Source organism: Salarias fasciatus, chromosome 4 (assembly GCF_902148845.1).
Source record: "Salarias fasciatus chromosome 4, fSalaFa1.1, whole genome shotgun sequence".
Lineage (NCBI taxonomy): Eukaryota > Metazoa > Chordata > Actinopteri > Blenniiformes > Blenniidae > Salarias > Salarias fasciatus.
This window is the reverse complement of record NC_043748.1, coordinates 12,801,163-12,822,424: the sequence shown is the minus strand read 5'-3', so window position 1 is coordinate 12,822,424 and position 21,262 is coordinate 12,801,163. Positions and strand designations below refer to the sequence as shown.

The 21,262-nt window shown below is 45.7% G+C and overlaps 1 protein-coding gene across 7 annotated transcripts in view; it reads right to left on the bottom strand.

The window, feature by feature from the left end:
• Positions 1 to 21,262, bottom strand: part of grin2ba (glutamate receptor, ionotropic, N-methyl D-aspartate 2B, genome duplicate a) — a 134,768-nt gene that overhangs the window by 17,878 nt on the left and 95,628 nt on the right. For all 7 annotated transcript variants that reach the window (XM_030089725.1, XM_030089730.1, XM_030089727.1 and 4 more), the window contains 5 exons: positions 14,530 to 14,644; positions 10,857 to 11,065; positions 10,190 to 10,361; positions 2,745 to 2,898; positions 906 to 1,031 (listed from right to left, as the gene is read on the bottom strand). In XM_030089725.1, coding sequence (XP_029945585.1) covers positions 906 to 1,031; positions 2,745 to 2,898; positions 10,190 to 10,361; positions 10,857 to 11,065; positions 14,530 to 14,644 — 776 coding nt within the window. The remainder of the gene's footprint in view (positions 1 to 905; positions 1,032 to 2,744; positions 2,899 to 10,189; positions 10,362 to 10,856; positions 11,066 to 14,529; positions 14,645 to 21,262) is intronic.

The window sequence follows — 21,262 nt, the reverse complement described above, 5'->3', positions numbered from 1 at the left end:
CTGGTGGTGTACCTGTGTATTGCTGGACTGGGTGGTGCTGGGGGCAAGTTGGAACACTTTGGGAGGACAGTGGGACTGTTGTCTTGTCTTGAGTTAATTCCTGGAGCTTATTTCATCAATGAATACTGATCAGTGTCTGCTACATTTCCCACTGAATCCTTCACTTCAGGAATCCAGACTCTTTATCAGACAAACAACCAAGAATAAAGTGCACTGAAATACAAGGTTTAAAATACATTTATCTGATGTGTTTTGGGTGTTCTTCTGCTAAAGTGGTATGTGAGGAGAGACATTACTAAACACTAATTGCACACGATATTCATGGAAGATGGATCTTGTGTAACCACGACGAGAACTTTCAAATGAAATACTTCTAACTAGAGCACCTAGGAAAAGCCAATACTGGATGCAGGTTGAGACAGTGTAGGTATGGCATGATGTTTAAATGCAACTGTGTGAGTTTCTCACTTTGATGCATGAGAGTCTTAAAAGCTCCAACTTTACGTGTTGAGTCCAGTGCCAGTCGCACTGATCCGAGCAGATGGTGGCATACTTACATCGCACCCAGTCTATATGAAACCTGGCAAACGCGACAAAGAATTTGTGCAGTAGCCAGAGATCAATGTTTCATCTTGTCTCTTTTTTTGTGTTGCTAAAACAGCCCTTTCAGTACACGTTTGCACAGGTATAATTTCAGCAGCGCGCCTGAGCCTGACCTCCCATCTGCTGGATGTTGAGGAAGGCGAGTGAGTGACGAGGGCGATAAATAGAAAAGCAGTTTGCAGTCATTTACATCTGTATCCTCAAACAGTTCATTTCCACAGCGAGTGTGTGTGTGTGTGTGTGTGTGTGTGTGTGTGTGTGTGTGTGTGTGTGTGTGTGTGTGTTGAGCTGAGGCCTCTCACCTCTGCCGTCAGCCAGACAGCGGTTGTAGCCCACAGGGCTGAAGTACTCGAATATAAACACAGCCACTGCTGACACCAGCAGCAGCATCACGAACATCATCACCCACACATCTGCGCTGAAGGGCTCTGGAGGGTGAGAGAGGGATGAGAGGGGGAGAAAAAGATGAAGGGAGACGAGGGATTGAGGGAGGCGGCGTGGACGGGCCGAGATAAAGAGACAAAAAAAGAGCGGCGGGGGTAAAAAGAAAATAAATAAATAAAGAGTGAGAAAGAGAGAGAGAAAGAGTTGCAGGAGACAGACGACAGGGAAGAGACGAGGGGCGTTGAGAGAGAGAGAGAGAGAGAGAGAGAGAACGAAGTGAGAGAGGAGAGGGCAAGAGAGATATGCAAATGTTGTGCGCCAGATTGAGAAGAGGAAGGAAGCATCAGAGAAATGGAGTAGGAGTGGGAAATATAGAAGGGCAAAGAGACAGAGAGCGAGGAGAGGGAGGGAGAGAGAGAGAGAGAGAGAGAGAGAGAGGGAGAGAGAGAGAGAGAGAATTGTTAGCCATATTATCATGCACTCCGATGCACCTCGTCATTGTATAAATCCGCTGAAGCTTGGCTCTCGTTACCTGGAGTGTCCACTAAACTCAAACACATGGAAAAAAATGAATATCAGCTGAACAGAACCTGGGGGGGGGGGGGGGGGGGGGGGGAAATCATTCGATATGCCAGAGGTGTGACATGCACGCCCACTATGACCACATTTGGACCAGACCAATATAAATATGGCATTAATATTAAATCAAGAAAAGTTTTCTCTTAATTTTAGTGCAGAGAAACACAAGACACAAAGTAACCCAACACTTAACGTACTACCTACAAAATATACAATGAACTTCAAAAAAAAATAAGAGGACAACATAAAATCCAACCTGTCACAGTGTTTCTCTCCAGATGTGCTTTTAAAAAGTCGGTCAAACACAAGATTTCTGCAGCGCTAAGCATGTTTTATCTTTTATCTGATTTTTTAGGGTCTTCACTTTTTGCTGCTGACTATGAAACAAGCTGGCCATATGTTAATTTTGAATTTTATTCATCATGTTTGCATGACAATTCACACTGCACATGAAAGTAAAGTTAGCTCAACTGAAATCACAGCTTTTAAAGTTGAACTAACAAGCACAGATAATGCAATTTAAAGTCGGTAACTAGGAAATTTTTGCTTTTCAGCGATTGGTGCAACTTCTCCTCAGAATATGCTCCTTTTGAAACAGCAGGAACATTTCCAGGTACATCTATTCATCTTCAGTGGCAGATTTATCAAGTTCAGGTCATGGAGAGCTGGAACTTAATAAGGCTCACACCGAGTGAACTGATTGGTGTGTAGACAGACCACAAGAACCTTGCATGGGCACAGGTAGAACATGCCAACACAGTAATCCTGTATGGCTATAAAAGATCAAAATTCCAACCACAGTTGATCTGTTTTTGACTTAATTTCCATTCTGTAAACTTCACACCTTTACACCTTCGGTGTTTTTTGGCTGCTGTCGCACTGCTTCACAAAAATCTGAAGGAACAAACACGGGGACGGAATCCAAAAACCCAAGCGAAACACACGACCTCCCTCCTCCGATCGCCGGGGACGGGGGCTGCATGAGCTTCACAAAGCTCCTCACAGAACTCAAACTTAATCGCATCCGATGTTTCATTTCCACGAAAAACTGCAGGAAAAAAAAAAATAAAATCCTGCAAGTATGAGCAACATATTACTTTAATGTTTAGTGACAGGCTCCCGGGTGAACCGCTCCACACACTGTCAAAACACGCCGGCCGCCGCGCCGCGCCGCTCACCTAGGAAGGCCGAGGGCGAAACGGTGCCGTTGCTGCGGGAGACCATGACGCTGATGCCCGTCTCGATGAAGGGGACGGAGAAGTCGATGACCTCCGACCTCTCCTCGTTGATGGTCAGGGAGCCGACAGCCATGTGGGCGTTCTTCAGCACCACCTGGGCGAGAGGGAGACAGAGAGCGGGCGTTAGGGAAACAACGGTCACTCATCCGTCAGCTGCTGAAAAACGCTTTGAACGGGAGAAAAAAAAACCGGACAGTTAAGAGTAGTTAATAATCAGGAAGAAAAAAAGCACATAAATAGTGAATCACAGACATTTATTCATTTCAGAGTGATTTTGCAGTCTCTCCAACTATGAGTGATTCCTGTCAGGAAGTCTGACGGCAAAACAGTCAATCATATGTTATACAAGAACTGAGAAAGTTTACCACAGATTCTTTTCTTTATTCTTCACCTTTTCTTCTTTCATTATTTGCTCTTCTCAGCATCAAAGCTCCTCTTAGCATAAATACTTTCAATTGTCACTAATATGCCTTATTAAATAAGACGAAAATACAAGATTTTTCTTGTTTTCACTTACATTTCAGAGTATTACACATTTCTACTACTCTGATTGTGGATTTCAGGTCAGAATCTGACACAATTGGGTTTTCAATTCGCATGTGCGACGCATTTAACTGGAACAGCAGTGATGCTGAAACGTGAAGACCAAAATACACGCAGCGCAGCGTACATATCCTTCACATCCTGAGCCGGCCACGAGTGCAGTGCACGGCACTAAATATGTCACGGAACAAAAATAGCAGCCACGGTGATGAATTATTGAAATTTATAATAAAACATGACAACAACAGGCGCCGCTAAATCAATATGAGCAACACCGAAAAGATCAAATCCATTATGTTGCTTTCTTTTCCTGTCAGCATTTGTTTGATTGCTCCAGACGAAAAAGTCAAGCAGCGACGCAGGAATGAATGAGCTGAGGGAGAGGAGAGACATTCATCTGGAAGGTGTTCAAATGGAGAAGTGTCTTAACCGTGCATTCAGAACAGCAACAGGATGCATTTGATCGCCTCCAGAGTGAGAGACGGCGTCGATCGTTCCTAATAAACAGAGAGGATCAAGTATTAGAATATGGAGATAATGGAGAATTTCAGCGGATCGTGAAGCTTTCACGCAGCCAGTTTGACTTTTCTCCAAGTTGAGTGGAAAACTCTTAACTCGGTGGCCGTGCCGTCATAGATCCTCTTGTCTTCTCTGCACACATGTATAAAGGATGCAGCGTGTTCGGCGGCTCTCTGTTCGCCGTCAGAAGGTATCCCGATCAAAACCTGACGCGGCGGCGGACGGAACACGTTACGGGGAGAAAATGGAAAAAAAAAAAACCCATCACAAAGCAACGAGAGATGTATTGAAATGGCGTCCTCCGAAGATGGAGGCCAGCACACTTTCGGTGCACGGCGCCCGGAGTGGACGCTCGTGACGATCGCCGGGGGACGGAGGAAGACAGAAAGAGGGAGGTAGAAAGTGGGTTACCACACTGGGTCACGTCTGCTCTAAATAGCCGCCCGGTGCCTTGCTCTACCTGCCTGCTCGCTCCCCTCGGCGCCGCTGCACAGGTAGTATATTTAGCCCCAAATTTTATAGCCCTACAGCACCGGGGGTAAAGTGGGACGAGACTGTCTCTCCGAGTTAATAAGCCGTGTGTGAGTCAAAAGCTCCACTATGAGTTTCTGTGTTCAAGAGTGTGTGTGTGTCTGTGCAAATGAGTGAGTCATAAAGGGAAAAAAGACAGAGAGAAGAGAAGTGAGTGAACCTTTGTTCACTACCTGTGAAGTGGACCTTTACAGGTGGGGAGAATATTATGCATCTACTTTGCACATTGTCTGCAATTTTCTGGGAAAAAAAAAAAAAAAAAAAGGCGTCGACTTGCGAGTGTTTGCGTGTGCGCACGAGTGCTTCCATAACTTTTCAATCTTGTTTATTCCGTCGGCATGGTGCGTGTGTGTGTGTGTGTGTGTGTGTTTGTGCCGAAATGTGCGAACATCTCCCCGGGGAGGAGAACGAGTCCATCCAGCAGTGTACTCACTTCCTCTCTCGCTCTCTCCATCTCCCTCCTACGACTTGTTCTCTCCGTGTTATGAAAGTGACCCATGTGGGTGTTATTGAGAATGAGCGAGCCGGGATCTGCATTTGTGTGTGTGTGTTTATGTGTCTTGGCTGGTGTGTGTGTGTGTTTGTGTGCGCCAGTGTGAGCAAGTGAGGCCAGATTCATGTAATCAAGTGTATTGCCTCTAATATTTTAGATTAGGGGCATTAGGGGCAGCGCGAGTCAACGCAGCTCATGAAATCTGACACCGACTCGCCAGAATCGAGTTAGGACGAAAATCTAGGCCTTCTCAGAGTGCGCATTGATTTTTTTTTTTTTCTCTTCATTCTGATCTTTTGTCTTTGTGAGATGTAACAAATTGTGCAAAGGTCCTCTGTGAGTGTTGAGGGGTGTGCAGGGACACGTACCGGTGTGTGTGTGCGTGTGTCTATGTGTGTGTGTGTGTGTGTGTGTGTGTGTGTGTAAGTGTGAGTGTCAGCATCGGTCCAGATCTCGGTCCATTAAGGGTGTGAGATGTACTGTGGCTTTGGCGGCGCTCCAGCCGCAGAAGGACACAGGTCCGGGTTTTGTTAGATGCAGCAGATACGGCTGAATTACGGCGAAGCGTGTAGGATTGAGACAAATTGACCTTACAAGTGCTTTTCTCCACCGAAAGAATCCGGACGCTTCCCCGAGCCCGCCAATCCATGTGTCGGCATTCATGCATGCATTCTCCTGTATCTCTGCTCATTCATGCATAAGTGTCCCTTTTGTCTGCATGCGACTGTGTGAGTATGAGAGGTGGATGAATATATACACCACCACCACCCTGTATCTCCATCCTCCTCCTCCTCCTCCTCCTCCTAATGACCATTCATCTGTGGAGGTGAGAAGGAGACGGCGCATTACGGCGCTCTTAGCCGGGGTGATGGAGTTTATTACAGGTGAGCGTGCTTTCAGCTCGATGCCCACTAAAGACGCTGGCGGCGCGGCTGTAATGGCTTTATGTAAGAGACTCGATCGGTTGGTTTAATGTAAATTGAATGGCAAAAGTTTTACGGTGGGGGAGGTAAAGGAAAAAAACGCACACACAGTATCGGCTTGTGACTTGTGAAGGTGAGCGGAACTTCAGCGCGTCTTCGACCTGCGGCCGCCGGGTTAATATCGATCCCTTTCCTTCATTAACAAATCGCCGCTGTCCGGCAGCAGAAGTTCAACCCGCTCTTACGGGCTGAAGGATGAGAAGTGACATCGACCTTACCTCTGGACCAATGTCGACCGGGACACGTTGAGGTAAATTGCGGCAGCCAGCTAACTTTAGACCCCCCGCCGAGGGGTTCGCGTCTCATCTGAGGCGGCCATTAGGCCTGCTGAGCAGAGGGACGACTGGGAGAGGAGAGGTCAGGGAGCGAATCCTTCAGGAAGCTCAGATGAGACGAGCACAGTTCACTGAGCTCAAACAAGATCTTTAACGGCGTCCCGGCTTCGACTTTCTCATCACCTTCGCCGAGTCGGAAGGCCAGGAAACCACGGTGAACTCTCAAGAAGCTGAAGCTAACGTGACTGAGTGCAGAGAGGGAGGAACTGAAACTTCAGCATTATCTTGAGGGTGAAGAGACTCAGATTCAACTTACAAGACAGAACCTGACGCTCCACCAGGATGTCTGGAACTCTTGAAATTTGGCGGCGTGCACAGAAGCCATTTAAAACCTCTCGTCTGGTGACATTTTGCAAAAAGTTGCACGGAGCTGCTGCGAGTAAAGTGAATCGAGCTCAGTATTAAACTGTTGTTTCACCTGTTTTCCTCATATTTGTGACTATTTGTGATTGTGGTATTTGGATAGTTGTATAATTATTTGCTTTAACGCACTGAGTGTGAAACTCTGGAATTTGACCCTAAACACACACACACACCGTCATGTCACACAGAGCCACAGTCTTTAGCTTGATGTCCAACTTCCTTTCTTTTTCTTTTTTCAACCAACATTTGAACCATTTTAATAGTGTAAAGCTGTCATATAAAACCCTCCTCTTTAAAGCTTTTCCATGATCCTTTATGATGCTACTTTTACTTTAACGCTCAGATCAAAAAGGATGTTGTCATAAATGATGACTGATTCGACCACGCACCGAAAAATTCAGGTCCTGTTCACACAATGTTTTCAAGTGAAAATGACAAACATTCTTTGCGTTTTGGGCGTATGTTTACACGACAGTGTCCTCGGAGCCACTGAAAACAAAATCTGATTCCGTCTCCATGTAGACTGAGGAAAACGCAACATTTCTGAAACAATGTGAACGGACCTTGTTTTCTAAATGTTGTGAAAATGAAAGAAAATTCAACAACTGTGTTTCTGCTGAAATTTCTTTTCTTTTTTACGGTTCTAATTGATACTAATGTCACAGAGCTGTTGTTACTATTCAGCTAAGCTCCTGTTTATAGATCTCCAACAACAGCATCACCCTGCGTCTGGAAAGATCAGCTTTGCTTCGTACAGCCTACCTGCTGCTGTCTCCGTGTTTGTCGATTCATAAATCTATTGATTTCAACATATAATCATTCAGTCCATCCTGTTTTGATGTGGTGGTGAACTTCAGCTGAGCTTCCTGAGTGAATCAGTCATTACGCAGACCCACACACTTCTGACAGCTCAGCTAATCTGTCACAGCAGATGTCCCAAAAAAATCTCCTTGGATGATTATACTGGATTGATTCCATATTTAATAAGTACAATTTCAATGCATATAAGTTTTTTTTTAACCTGTTATCTTTACTTTCTTTAGTAAGAAGAATTGTGTGTCCTGGTTACTTGCATTTGAAATGTTTTTAGTCTCTTCTACACTAATATAGTTATTAAATGTCTAAATAGCAGGTAACTTCATAAATTTCCCAGTTGTGTGCAGCTGTTAAAGCGATACTTCAACATTTTGGCAAATTGGCCCATCTAGGGCAATTCGGTAGTCATTTAGAACAGCATACTTACTTTTTTTGTGAGGGCGAGCTGTTGTTTATTCAGCGGTGAGTCTGAGGAGAGCTTCACGGCGGACATAATGGAAGTGGATGGTACAGTAGCTTCCCTCGTCAAACTCATCAATCCAACACAATCCAACAACCCCAAAACACACTTTGGTGGACACGTTATAATCCCCACATTCACTACGCTGTGAAATATTAATGCAAAATTACGAGATTGAGCGTTTTTTTGCGAAGATTGCTAAGACGGAACTACTTACTAAACATGGCGTCTGGGCGTAGTGATCTCAAAAGAAAAAGTAGTTCCCAATATTTGCTTCAATGTCGTAACGCTACAATATTATTTGTTGGTGTTTCACAGCGTAGTGAATGTGCGGATTATAACGTGTCCACCAAAGTGTGTTTTGGGGTTGTTGGATTGTGTATTTGATGAGTTTGACGAGGGGAAGCAACTGTACCGTCCACTTCCATTATGTCCGCCGTGAAGCTCTCCTCAGACGCACCGCTGAATAAACAACAGCTCGCCCTCACAAAAAAAGTAAGTATGCTGTTCTAAATGACTACCGAATTGCCCTAGATGGGCCAATTTGCCAAAATGTTGAAGTATCGCTTTAAATAGGGATTTTTCAAAAATTCATTTAGTAACTTCACATTCATCTAAATTAGATTTTAATTGTGGATTATAAGACATTAAAATAATAATCAAAAAATTCAGACTCAGCTAAAGAACACTTTGCCCATGTATCAAAAAAAAAAAAAACCCAAAAAACTCAAAAAAAACCAACTGTAAATACATCTAATATAGGCTCATCACCTTGGGCCAAATTCTTCATAATTAAAGTGATAAACATGGGTTGAAGGTTTGGGATTGTTGTTCTTGGCTGCCTTCCAGCTAAACACACCAAATTAAAACTGCACAGTTGCTGCTGGGTGTATTAAATTGTTCCTGTCAGTCAGAAGACCTCCGCTGAGCCACATGAAATGACCCTCACACAGTCGCTTCAGCCCACTGACGCTATACCATTTCTTCATTTTCTAATCAAATATGAGTAAATATGAAACGAGGCTTCCACGTCTGTTGGTGTTCCCTCAGGTGTTTGATCGTCACTGCAGTGTTTTGGGAAATGAAAGATATGAGCAGGTACATCCAATCAACACTGGGTTTAAAAAGAACAGTAATCCTGCTGATTCACACTAACGCTATAATAATGAAATCATTAAGAAACTTACACATTTACTATCAATCCTTCCCAGAAACAACAAACATGTACGCCAGAACTTGACCTGAGTCCATTTTCAGAATCGATACACCTCAATCGACGGCTCCAGATCAGATGTCGGATTCTGCCCTTTGCTATTGACGTGTGTGTTGTCGGCCGGATCGACAGACATCTTGAAGGCCTTCAGGAGAAAGGTTGTGGGTGCAAATGATTTGAAATAAATGATTTCACTTCAAGCAAAATGACCTGGAAGTAGTGTTGATTTACAAACAAGGGTCAATTCATGCGGAATAGATATAAAGTGTCCATGAACTCATGGTCAAAGTTGACCTGCAAGCAAAAAGTAGAGTCTGTACTTTATCCTACCATTCATTAATTTTCTATACACGAGTTGATCCCAGCTAGCAATGGGCAGAGGGAGGGTACTCCCTGGACAGGAGACACAGAAATGCCCCCAAACCCAACCTGGGCGCAAACTGGTGGAATCCTTGCATACAGTTAAAGTATTCAGAATTATTGTTTAATAGTCCAAAAGGTCCAAACTCAGAGTGAAGATCTCTGCAAAACTGCACAAAAATCAACATTTAGACTTCAAAAGTGGACAAGGTGAAAAACAAATGACATCCACATCTGCTATTCGCATTGTTCGGGGGTTTTTTTTCCCCCCCTCTGCACCATCTGTTGTTTTTGTAATGATTTAAGGACCGAAATACACTTCTGCAACAGCGCCCGCTCTGTAATTGGAGCCGTTTCCCACTCTGACCTCAAAGAGACATTCTGCAGCCGCTCTCCGTTCTTCACCTGACACGCTGCCAGATATGCAAATGTCTCGAACACAGATGCTCTGATAGTCCGAAAGTCTCAGCGGCACCTTCTAAAAACAGCAGTAGCCTCAATAAAGGCTGTGAATTCAACGCAATCCCAAATTAGACTGCCGTACTGTTTACAACATGGGTGTCAAACGTATGGCCCGTGGGCCAAAACTGGCTCGCCAGAGAGTCCAATCCGCCTGGGCTGTGTGTGATCCCTGAACTGAAATGTGTTTGACACCGCTGGTTTTCGCTGTCAGCAGTGGGGAGGCCATTTAACTTGAGCTTGACTGCAAACATTTGGCTGTAAATACAGAAAGGCAGACGGGAGACACACACAGATTTTATCTCCTCACCTCTCCCACCATGCCGTTCCAGGTCCCATTGATCTTCTTCCCATGTTTCCCATTAGTGACCAGGTAAAGGTCGTAGGTGAATTTCACTGACTTGGCGATTTTCTTCAGGATGTCGATGCAGAAACCCTTACAGCAGCGCTTGATGTAGATCCCCGCCTCCTTCGTCTGGTTCCTGCATTCAACCGACACGCCGGTGATTATTTAATCAGGAGCGCACGTCTGTCTGAATTGGCAGAAACAGTTCATTTTAAATGTGATTTTCTGTTTTCTGGCGCCGTCACCCCGGTGCCGGCGAGGTGTGAACTCATTCTACCTCCAGCTCCGCGAACCTGCCGCCGGAAATTAACGTCACTTAACAAGCAGAATTCGGGCAGTCGCCAGGTTTTTCCTTCCCTCTTTTCATCTCTACTTTGGTGGGCTCAAAAACTGGGAGGTTCTGTGGGCTACTGTGGCAGATGGGCAGAAAAATTATCTGTAACAACCTATCAGTGTGTGCCCAGCTGAATTTTCACACCAATTTAAGCGTTCGCTCTGCGGGAATTAGTTTTTCGTCTCATCGTGCGTCGTTAATCTCAATTCTCGGGAGTGTGATTTCACCAGGTAATCTGACACAGGCTGCTTTTTTTTTTTTTGTGGTGGTTGGGGGGGGGGCGGATTTGAGTCTCACATTGTTTTGATCTGCTTCCGGCAGGGCACCGTGTTCCTCATGCACGTCCCACTGAGCGGATCCACGTCTTCCACGATGACGAACGGAGCCTCCTCCAGCGTCACGATGGACAGGTGGTCGTCCTCCCTGGTCGCCGCCCCCCCATACAGTTCGTAGCGAGGCCACACGTGGTACTTCATGGACAGGGAGCCGTTCTCCCACTTACCCACCTGCAGGGACACAAACAAACAAACAGACCACAAACAGACCTTCAGACCGCCTTACAGGAATCACACATGAATGAATAATACATTGTTTTTATGGGGTCTTCGCTGATTGTTTTCCTCCTTGCTTAATTGCAATCATGGAGATTTAAGTTATTTAAATGATTCGGTTGGGAATCTTTTCTTGTGTGAGGCATAAATAGCATCCTGTTACAAAACATGTAAAAAAAAAAAGTATTTACTTTGTCTCTCTGTCATTCACAAACACACATGCATGAGATATAAAGGCCCTTAAACCTTAACTGTTCTGTCTTCAAATGCTGCGTTTATAGAAAGGAATTGGGTCTGAAAATCCACAACATTGAAATGACTGGCATATAGAAAATATCCATAGAAATAACTATGAAATATATCTAAAATCATACTTTGTAACCCTATTATCTGTTTTCTTAAAGGTTTTGATGCATTTTTAGTTTTATGACCAATTATAGGCAGCATGTAAATGATGTGCAGAGGGACGCAGGAGGCTTGAATACGAGCAGGAGAGGAGAGGAGAGCAGAGGGACCCAGTGAAGAAAATGAGAACAAGGTTATCCTGAAGGACGGGAACAGAGTAAAGAGCAGAATTCAGATCAAGAGGAGAGGAGAAAACCGCAGAGTGACCGCAAGCCGGACGGGGAGATTAAACAACCGCAGGAAAAAGGTGCGACTTAGGTAAACTTGTTTGTGAGACAGGAAGAAACAGCTGTGAGAGAAAAGTGTGAGTGTTTTCAGGAGAATTCGAGCCTCATTCAGATGCAAAACGCCGGCTCCTCTGTGGAGGAGCGTCCAGCTGTAACGTCTGGAGAGCCCTCTAGCTCTCGTGGCTCTCCTCCACCGAACAAGCGTCATCAATTAGTCAAGTTTCCCCAGATGTCACTCAGAGAAATCCTTACCTGGAGACCCTGTCTGAGCCGTTTCCCTCTCCACCTGTGCCCGGTGGGCCGATCTCATCGGGGGACAGACGTAGGTGGAGGTGGAGATGGATCATCGGCTAATTGGATGCGGTATAATGTGAGAGATGGGGCCGGATGGGGAACTGCGGTGCGAGTATGTAAAGTCAGGTTGTGCACACTCATTAAATATGTAAATGTGCTCAAACACATCGCACTCCGGGGAGCGCAAACTTGGCAGGGCTGCCTGGAGTGGACAAGCCGAGGCTGTGTATCCCTCAGGCACAATGCATCCTTTTACTATCCGGACAAGAAAGAGGGGAGCAGGAGTCAGGGATGGAGACAGAGAAGAAGAGAAGGGGGGGGGGGCTAATATCAGCCTGGAGGGGAGTAAGCGGGAGTGGACACGACAGAGTTTTCACACTACACTTCAAAGGTGCGGTGGAAGGATGGTTATAGGAGCTGGAACTCATTAGGATCCAAGAAAAGTGGTTCAGCTGGAAGTCAAGCTAAGAATTAAACATGAGCGAGGGAGCGGGAGGAGAGAGAGAGAGAGAGAGAGGGTGGTGCAGGCTGGAAAGGAGGGAAAAAGAGAGGGAGAGAAAGAGAGGGGGGAGTCAGGAGACAAGAGAGGAGCGACTCACCTTGTTCTCCGATCAGAGGACAGAATATAGATTAGAGGGGCAGAAGAAAGAGAGAAATCCCGAGAATAAAGAAGAGGGGGAGTCAAAGGAGTCAGACTGCAGGACACAGACACAATGGAGGGAGCATCGGGAAACGCAGATGCACGCCTGCGACTTGGCAGGTGGCGGCGAGCGTCAGGTTCATTTAAGGTTACGGATACAGAGTGTGACTCACGATCACTGCTGCCATGTGTACGCCGCCGTCTTCCCCTCCATCTGCACTCCGAGACTTTATCAACTATTCATCCATCTGTACAATGTCACATCCTAAACCTGCATTTATCGACTGTGTGGGAATTTTACCGGACGGAGCTTTTAGCCGCCGCTCTTCGCAGACCTGCGACAAACGAGTCCGCCGGACTGGAGCTTCATCTGTCTGCCCTTCAGGGGAAAGCTGGTTTACCTCATGTTCAACCCGACGCGCGATTTCCAGAAACTTCAACACCGGTATTGGGCGAGGAGTATTGAAAAGCTGGGACTGCATGTCAGCCAGACTCTGCGTTTACTTCAGTTCACGCTCGACGATCAACAGCTCTGCACCGTTAATAAATTCAGTTTTAGCGTTAAACTCAGAAACACAAACGAAAAACACAGATCTAATTTTAACTAAAATAAATAAGCACAGCATTACTTTTTTTTTGGTCTACTTTTCTGCAGGGCAACATTTTTCAGCTTTCCAATCCAAGAAGCCCATAATCCAGCCGTTTGTACAACAATGCGACAACAATACTCTGGTTCCTTTAGCTTACGATGATCATGATGATTCATCCATCCAGTATTGCTCAAGGACACTTCAGTCATCGACTGTGAAGGATGGAGGCTCGAACCCTCAACTTTACGATGGAGTCACAGCCTACATATAGTTTATCCTCGTCACGCTGACTTTGATTTCCGATCACTTCATATTTAATGAGTGTCAGTTCATGATTTTGACCTTTTTATCTCACGGTCCTGTGCACACTTGTACTTTTACTTCCTGCTGGTGTTTGTGGCATTTAAAGCATTCGGACACCGTCCTCTGAATCCGATATATTACAGTATTAATTTTTCAGTCATACTAACTTTCAGCCGAAAGACATACGTGCATGCATATTTGATATTTCCCGTGCATGTAAAACACGCGGTTTCCCAGTACAAATGTAAGCACTGCCTGACCCTGGAGGCTTCCTGTTTCGGAGAGGCTAAGATGAGCATTTAAATGCAAACATCAGTTTGACAGTAATGATGCATTTCACAGCACCTTGCTGTGTCTTAGTTATTTCAGGAAAATCTCAGAGCATTTCCATGGAAACAACTGAGAAAAGACTGAAGGTCTTAGCCCTTGGTCTCTGGATTTTGTGAAAATGCCACATGAAAAATGTTAGTATGGCTTCTAAAATTACTAAATTTTTAGACTAGTGGAGGGTTTTTTTTTTTTTTGGTGCATCAACACTCTGAAGAATCTGCTGTGGTGAATTGCTCAAAGGCACCTTCACTCCTTCACTGAGTTGATAATATCTAATCAGGAGGGCGCCTGGAAAGCTTAAGGCTTGAAATGCTTAAAAAGTGAAACTCAGATGATTAGAGCTCCAGATAGAAGCGCGGGCAGACGTTGGCGGGCTAAACGGGACGCGGCGAACTCGCCGCCGCTGCTTCTGATCATCTTTTAGCACATCACATTCCAAACGTCAGGGGACCTTTAGGCTTGACTGGTGAGTAAAGGTCAGGAAAGGCTGTATTATGCAGATCATCAGTCATTTCATTGAAGGATTTTTTTTCTTCTTCTTCTTCTCCTGTCCTTTTCTGAACCGGAAACATGATTGTGATGGCACACACACACACGCACACACTCAGACAGAGTCTGTCTCTGTCTCACCCGGTCCCACTGTCTCTCTTTGTTGAGCAGAATGATGACCAGCTTGGGGTGCATCTGGTATCCGTCCTCGCTGAACGACAGATTACGTCCCTCGAACGTCACATTCATCAGGTACCTGTAGCGGGAAACATTGAGGAGAAGGACGGAGGGAAAGACAGATTGAGGCATACATCACTTACTGAAAAATAGCCTCCTCGGTGGCATTTCACAAATATCTTACTTGCTCTGTATTTCTACATCCATTCTTGTTGAACACTTGTTTTATGACCATGAACGCGTCACTACATGTACACCGATGTATTTCAGTATTTACCTTTAAAGACGAAGAAGACATTACAAACATATACAGTCCTTGTGTACCGAGAAGCTGATACCAGCTTTACCATAAAAAGATGGACATAAATGAGTCACCATGTGCACATGGACAGTAGGGCGGAACAGCAGATGAAGGTTTTAAGGCGGATCTGAGCGAAATTAATTACAGCGACTCAACTCATACTTATATGTTCAATATTGCGCGTTAAATCCAAGAAAGGCAACGTGTTCACGCCTGCTGACACTGCAGGGAGGGCTGCATGGAGGGGACTGTTGTTTTACACAGTGAACAGTGGAACAGGTGAAACAGCTGTACTCGATTTTCCCAAAGGCAAGAGGCTCGGCCCATTACCGCTTTCAAACCTCATAAACAAGTCGACGACCACATTACAGAAAATATTTTGACAATTTGAAGTATTAGGTCTGTAGTTCTCTTGGCACAGGAGTTGGGGATGCGCCTTGGCAGAGTTCACTCCTTAATCTCCCAAAGTTAGATAAAATAAAAGGGACATTTAAGGTTTATTAGGTTGTGAGTGGCCTCTATCGCCCCCTCCACTAGGGGGCGATTGAGAGCTGTGACAAGGCACAGCAGCAGCATAAATTCTGGGGTCAGGGGAACATTAGGGCTCATTGATGTGTAATGGAGGGTTCATCCCCTCATATTTTGGAATCCTCTTTCATAAAGGACAACAAAACCTACTGTGGTGAATATTATATCATGCAAACTACCTTCCCAAACAATGCTGTGCGCTGGCCTAAATGCAGCGCAGTGCAGTGCACGGGGGACGCCTGCGGGTGCATTTTTTACCAGCTGAGAACTCACAACACCTTCAAAAATTTATAGAGTCAAAAGACGGGCTGATATTTCCTTTGTTTCACATGAAACCAACAACTGAGATTCACTGCAAAGAGACTGCAGTGCAGACACATGTCACATCCTCTGTTTCCACCGAGATTCACTGGCCTGCAGTTCTTCTTTAATCCAAATTGCACCTTCCTGCATCTTAATGATACATTGTTTTTCTACACAGTATCCGTTTTATTACAACAAATCTTGACGAGCTTAAACACACAGTGAGAACACAGGATGTTCCGACATCGGGATTATCATGGAGACAACATGTTACAAACAAATGTTGTGTGTTTATCCTCATTCTCTTTTAAAAGTCAGGTGAGTTAGCACCTCGGCGATTCTGCTTTTGTATTAGCGGTTTTATATTATATTACATGAGAATTCACACCTGCACATTTGCAATTTAAACAGCGTGGGCATGTGGGAATGTGACAATGACACCTACATCGGTTTGAACCTAACACAAAAGCCAGGTGTGAGATTGAGCTCCATCTCTCATTTGGATTAAAAGAAAAATGCTCCTTAGCAGTAATAAGCAGGCTGACTGCAAGAAAAATGTCAGCTTATAACTTAATTTGTGAGGGTCTGGCTGGTGATACGATAACAAAAAGGCGGCGTTTCAAGTCTTTGCGGCAGAATAAGTCAAATATCCTTTGTTTTAGGGAGTTGGTGGAGATTTCTGCACGAAGGCACACAAGCCAAACTCTCAAGAAGGTGACGATAATGCTGCAAATGCTGAAAAATAAAAAAATCTATGATCCATCAGTTGAACTCTATTTAAAACGCGAAGTAATAGAATTGAATGGAAATAAGAAGCCATTTCTATTCAATGAACACATTGTAATGCAAATTCTTAGTGGAACTGAAAGCACACTGCAGAGGGACAAAGAAAAAGAGGCTCACAAACAAGCTGTGCAGCGTGTATCTGGTGTCACAAGCAAGAGGAAGAAGTGAATAAGGTGTGTGTGAGAGAGCGAGAGAGAGAGCGAGAGAGAGAGAGAGAGAGAGAGAGAGAGAGAGAGAGAGAGAGAGAGACGCAGAGTGCGTTGCCTTTGTCAGGTGAAATAATTTTACCTCCCTCACACACAGGCACTCAGCAGCGTATTCTCTTGCAGTGATTATGGTTCATGTGCGTGGGAGTGTGTAAGTGTGTGTACATGAGAACGGCGGTGATGTTTATGTCAGGTGAACTCAGATTCACTTCTCTGCTCCCCCCCAACACACACACACACACACACACACACACACACACACACACACACACACACACACACACACACACACACACACACACACACACACACACACACACACACACACACACACACACACACACACAGACTCGCTTAACTCTCTCTCTTTCTCTCTCACCCTTTACTCTCGCTCGCTCCCTTTCTGTAACTGTTTCCATGGAAACACTCTGCCTCAAAAACCGCACACACCATATATATATGTAGATGAATAACTAAATGACAAAAGGAAAGTGAGAGTGTGAGTTGAGTACTGACTTGGTGGCGGTGGGCTGACCAGGGTCTGTACGCGGCGAGCAGGGTCACGTATGAGGACACATCAGCAGCAACAATTTATGTTGGGCAACTGTAGGTTTTTTTCTTTCTATCCATCCATCCATCCCAGCATCCATCTGAGACTTCAGACTTCAATCCAGTAATTACTCTAAAGTCGGCTTTCTTATTCTATTTCCTGTATTAAATATTGATACTTCCAATGGGCTCTGATGATCTGAATCCTCCGGCATCACACCGTCTCATGCAGCCCCATGTGTCCGGCTAACAGCCCCGTCCTGTCGAGCCCTGGCACTGATACAAAGTGCAGAGAATCTGCTGCATAAATCATGAGCCATTTACGAAATGACTCGACGCCGTGGCCCCCCCCACTTTAATCTTCACGGGGAAAAGCTATTGTTGCGATCCGGGGCCCGGCGTTGCGTGTGTGTTTGCAACCGTACACGCCGACAACAGCGAAACACAAGCAGGTGTGTGTTGCCATGGCATCCACAACCACTGTGATTTCCGAGCCGATGTGCCGCGTTGCTATGGCGACGGTAATCTCGCCGAGGGTGGGAAAAGAGAGGGAGAGGGGGAGAGAGAGAAATGGAGAGGTGGGATTCAAAGAAAAACAAAGAGGGGAGGGGATGGGACCCGTTACAACTAGACTGCAACATGCTCTTCTCCCAGCGCGCTGTGACTCTGCTGCCTTTACGGGAAGCCACTTATTCTCCGTGTCCTCTCTCTCTCTCTCTCTCTCTCTCCATGCAGTCACCTCCTCTGAACTCACAGCGTTGCTACCAAAAAAAAAAAAAAAAAAAAAAAAAAAAAAAATGGACGCATACACATATACCACATAGCGACAGACAGTTAAGGAGTTTACTCAGCATCGGGGCTGAAAGAGGTGCAGCATCTAAAAGCCGCCTGGCTCGCTCTCTGAGCTGCTGCTGCACCGGAGCCACCGGGTGTTAAGTGCCGTGTTTGGAGCCGGATGACAGTCCATCACCTCCGCTGCATTCCTCTCCGCAGATAAACATGTGAACACAAAGCTAACCTCGAAACCCCCCACCGCATGTGTCACGGAACGGCATTAGGCTGTGTGCGTGTTAGGAATCCTGTTCACATACTGTGTGTGCATAGCATGATAAGACTGAGTCACACATCCACCCACCCACTAAACCCCCCCTTTCTTTTTTTTTTTTTTTTTTGGATATCCTGTTGAACCTGTCAGTTTTCGGCTTAAGCTGGAGGGGAGCATCTCAGCTGTACAGTACAGAAGGTGAATTAAAATTCAAACAGCAGCAGCAGCGGCAGCGGCAGCAGCAGTCGTCTCCACCTGGATAAGAAAAGCCGACCGGACTCTGACATGAAGAGCCCCGATCACATCTACGTCAGCAGCATCACATACAATACAACGTTCGGGTTTAATTCCATGAATAACCTTAGAATTCTGTCGAGAATCCAAAACATTATTACCACACCCTCTCACACACACACACACACACACACACACACACACACACACACACACACACACACACACACACACACACACGCTGCTCTCAGACAAACACTTGCCATGCTAACTCCATGGCCTGACACAGATACGTTTTAGCGCATGTTCTGGTGTGAATAATGGAGGAGTTGTGTGAAATATTGATAAGTCAGTTTTAATAAATTAACCCTGACATGAATTAATCATGAATTACACTCCTTAGCAATTACTGTGGCGCAATGTACTTATTGGATTTGTAGAGGAGGAATATATATGGAGAATGATAACGTGCCCCATATGGCACTCCGTGGTCGAGGCAGACAAACATACTGAAGCTGAGCTGCACAGTGCGAAAGGCGAGGTGGGAATTTATTGTGTGTGGATGGGTTTGTATGCATCTATTGTGCATGTGTGCATTTATTCATGTGGATATAAGTAGTTTAATAATTTGTACAAATGGGAATGGGAAAAAAAGGAAGACTGAAAAGAAGAAGGTAGACATATGGCTCTGACTGTGTTTACCTTTGACAAATAACTCTAATTATGAGATTCATTTTAAGGGGTCACCCTTGAACAGCTTGGATCCTCTATCTGGATACCTGAGGCGATATTGGGCTCCTCCTGATTTCCTAATTTCCACACGTCCTGGAAAAAAAAAGAATCTTCAAAAGCCTGAAAAGGCAAATGTATATACTGCAATGAAAATCAAAAGCTATAACAGCCTGCAGGAGGAGAAAGTAGGTGAAGCAGGGAAGCAGTAAATGACCAAAAAAAAAGAGGGAAAAGAATGTAATAAAAATAGAAAGAGAGGCAACGATGACGTGCGCGGAAAGACAAAGTGGAGGACTCACTCAATCTGAAGGAGAACTGAGCATTTTTGCTGAGAGACAGATTAAAAGATCCGGGTGGTGAAAGGAGACAGAAATACAGTTTGAGGGAAGAGAGATGGAGTAATGGAGCATCGCTGACCTAGTTCAAATCAAGCCCCTTCACAATCAGGGTGACTTTGTAACACCTCCTACTGGATTGTATCGTAAACACAAACCCAAATGCCCTTTATAGAGACTGAAAAAACCTAGAAACACACTCACACCTAGACAATACACCATATTTGACTTGGACCATAACACAAACTTAACTTTAAAGCATGTCATCCTCCATAAATCTTAACTTGACATCAGTCTTTGACTCATTTTACATTACTGAGAACCTGAACTGGAACGTAAATACGTTGTGTCATGTTGTTTGGGTCACTGCACTGACCAACGTTATGTCCAACCTTAAAACAGGTCCTCATCTGAAATTCTTATGATTACCCCGATGGGGAGCTCAATCTGTGTCTGTACAGCGCCACGAGTGCCCGTGAGTCAGTGTGCGGTCACAACAGCCCCACCAGTCTGGAATAGCAAGCACACTTACAATGCATCGAGTTAATTTCCTGAAAAGTTACTATAAATGAAAATACCAGGGCCTTAGTTCTGGTCCCCACACTCTAAAAAGAAATGTCTAGACTCAACAAAAAAAAAAATCAACGCAACAGTTTGCATTAGTCTTTTTAAGTTATGGCAACCTCATTAGAAATTACATTGAACCAACAAACTATATTGCTTTGGGTGAATTCATTTTTTGTCATCAGTCAAAGATAATTTTAAGTACTGCTTACTTGAAAAATGCAAGACTTTTAAAGGGCAACTCCGGTTTTTTGACACCTGGACCTTATTTATAGGTGTGTGCATGCTCATATACTCACTCAGACAAACATCGTGCAGCTCGGAGTCCTTCAGAAGTTATTTAGATCCAAACGATGTAGCCGCACTAGCGGGGGTGCCACAGCAATGGAGCGTTAGCGCTGGACATAATCTCTGCAAAGTCGCTCATTTCGGCTGTATTTCTTCATCCATCGGCGCTGGGTTGCCTTTCGGTTGGAAGGGGGGCCTCCGGCGGTGTCCCGCGGCCTGGTTCGGAGCGCGCATCCGCCGGGCGGCGGAGATCTGGATTCACCCGGCGAGGAGAGCGCTCCGGCCGTCGCGCGTCCCGCGGCCGGCGTGGAGCGTGCATCCGCCGGGGAGCAGAGATACGCTTCCCCCCGGCAAGGAGAGAGCTCCGGGCCGTCGCGCGTCCCGCGGCCGGCGTGGAGCGTGCATCCGCCGGGGAGCAGAGATACGCTTCCTCCCGGCGAGGAGAGAGCTCCGGCCTCGGCGCGGCGGGCCGTCGCACGTCCCGCGGCCGGCCCGGAGCGCGCATCTGCCGGGGAGCGGAGATACGCATCCTCCCGGCGAGGAGAGACATCCAGCGGCCCAGCGGCCGCGTGTGAGCTGTGCGTCTTCGCAGGTGTCCAGAGCCTCCGTGGAGCAGCTGAGGGCCGTTTTCCAACTCGGCCCCTGGAAGTCAGACGCCGGGGCACCGTGACAGCCGAGGCCGACTCAAAGTGCCTCTCTGCTGGGGAGAGGAGCTCCGCAACGTTCCCATCCGAACTAATTGTGGCTAAGTTAGCGAAAACTGTCAGCTCTTCAGCTGACCCACCTGAAGACGGTAGACGAGCTGACTTTATGATAACACAGGCGA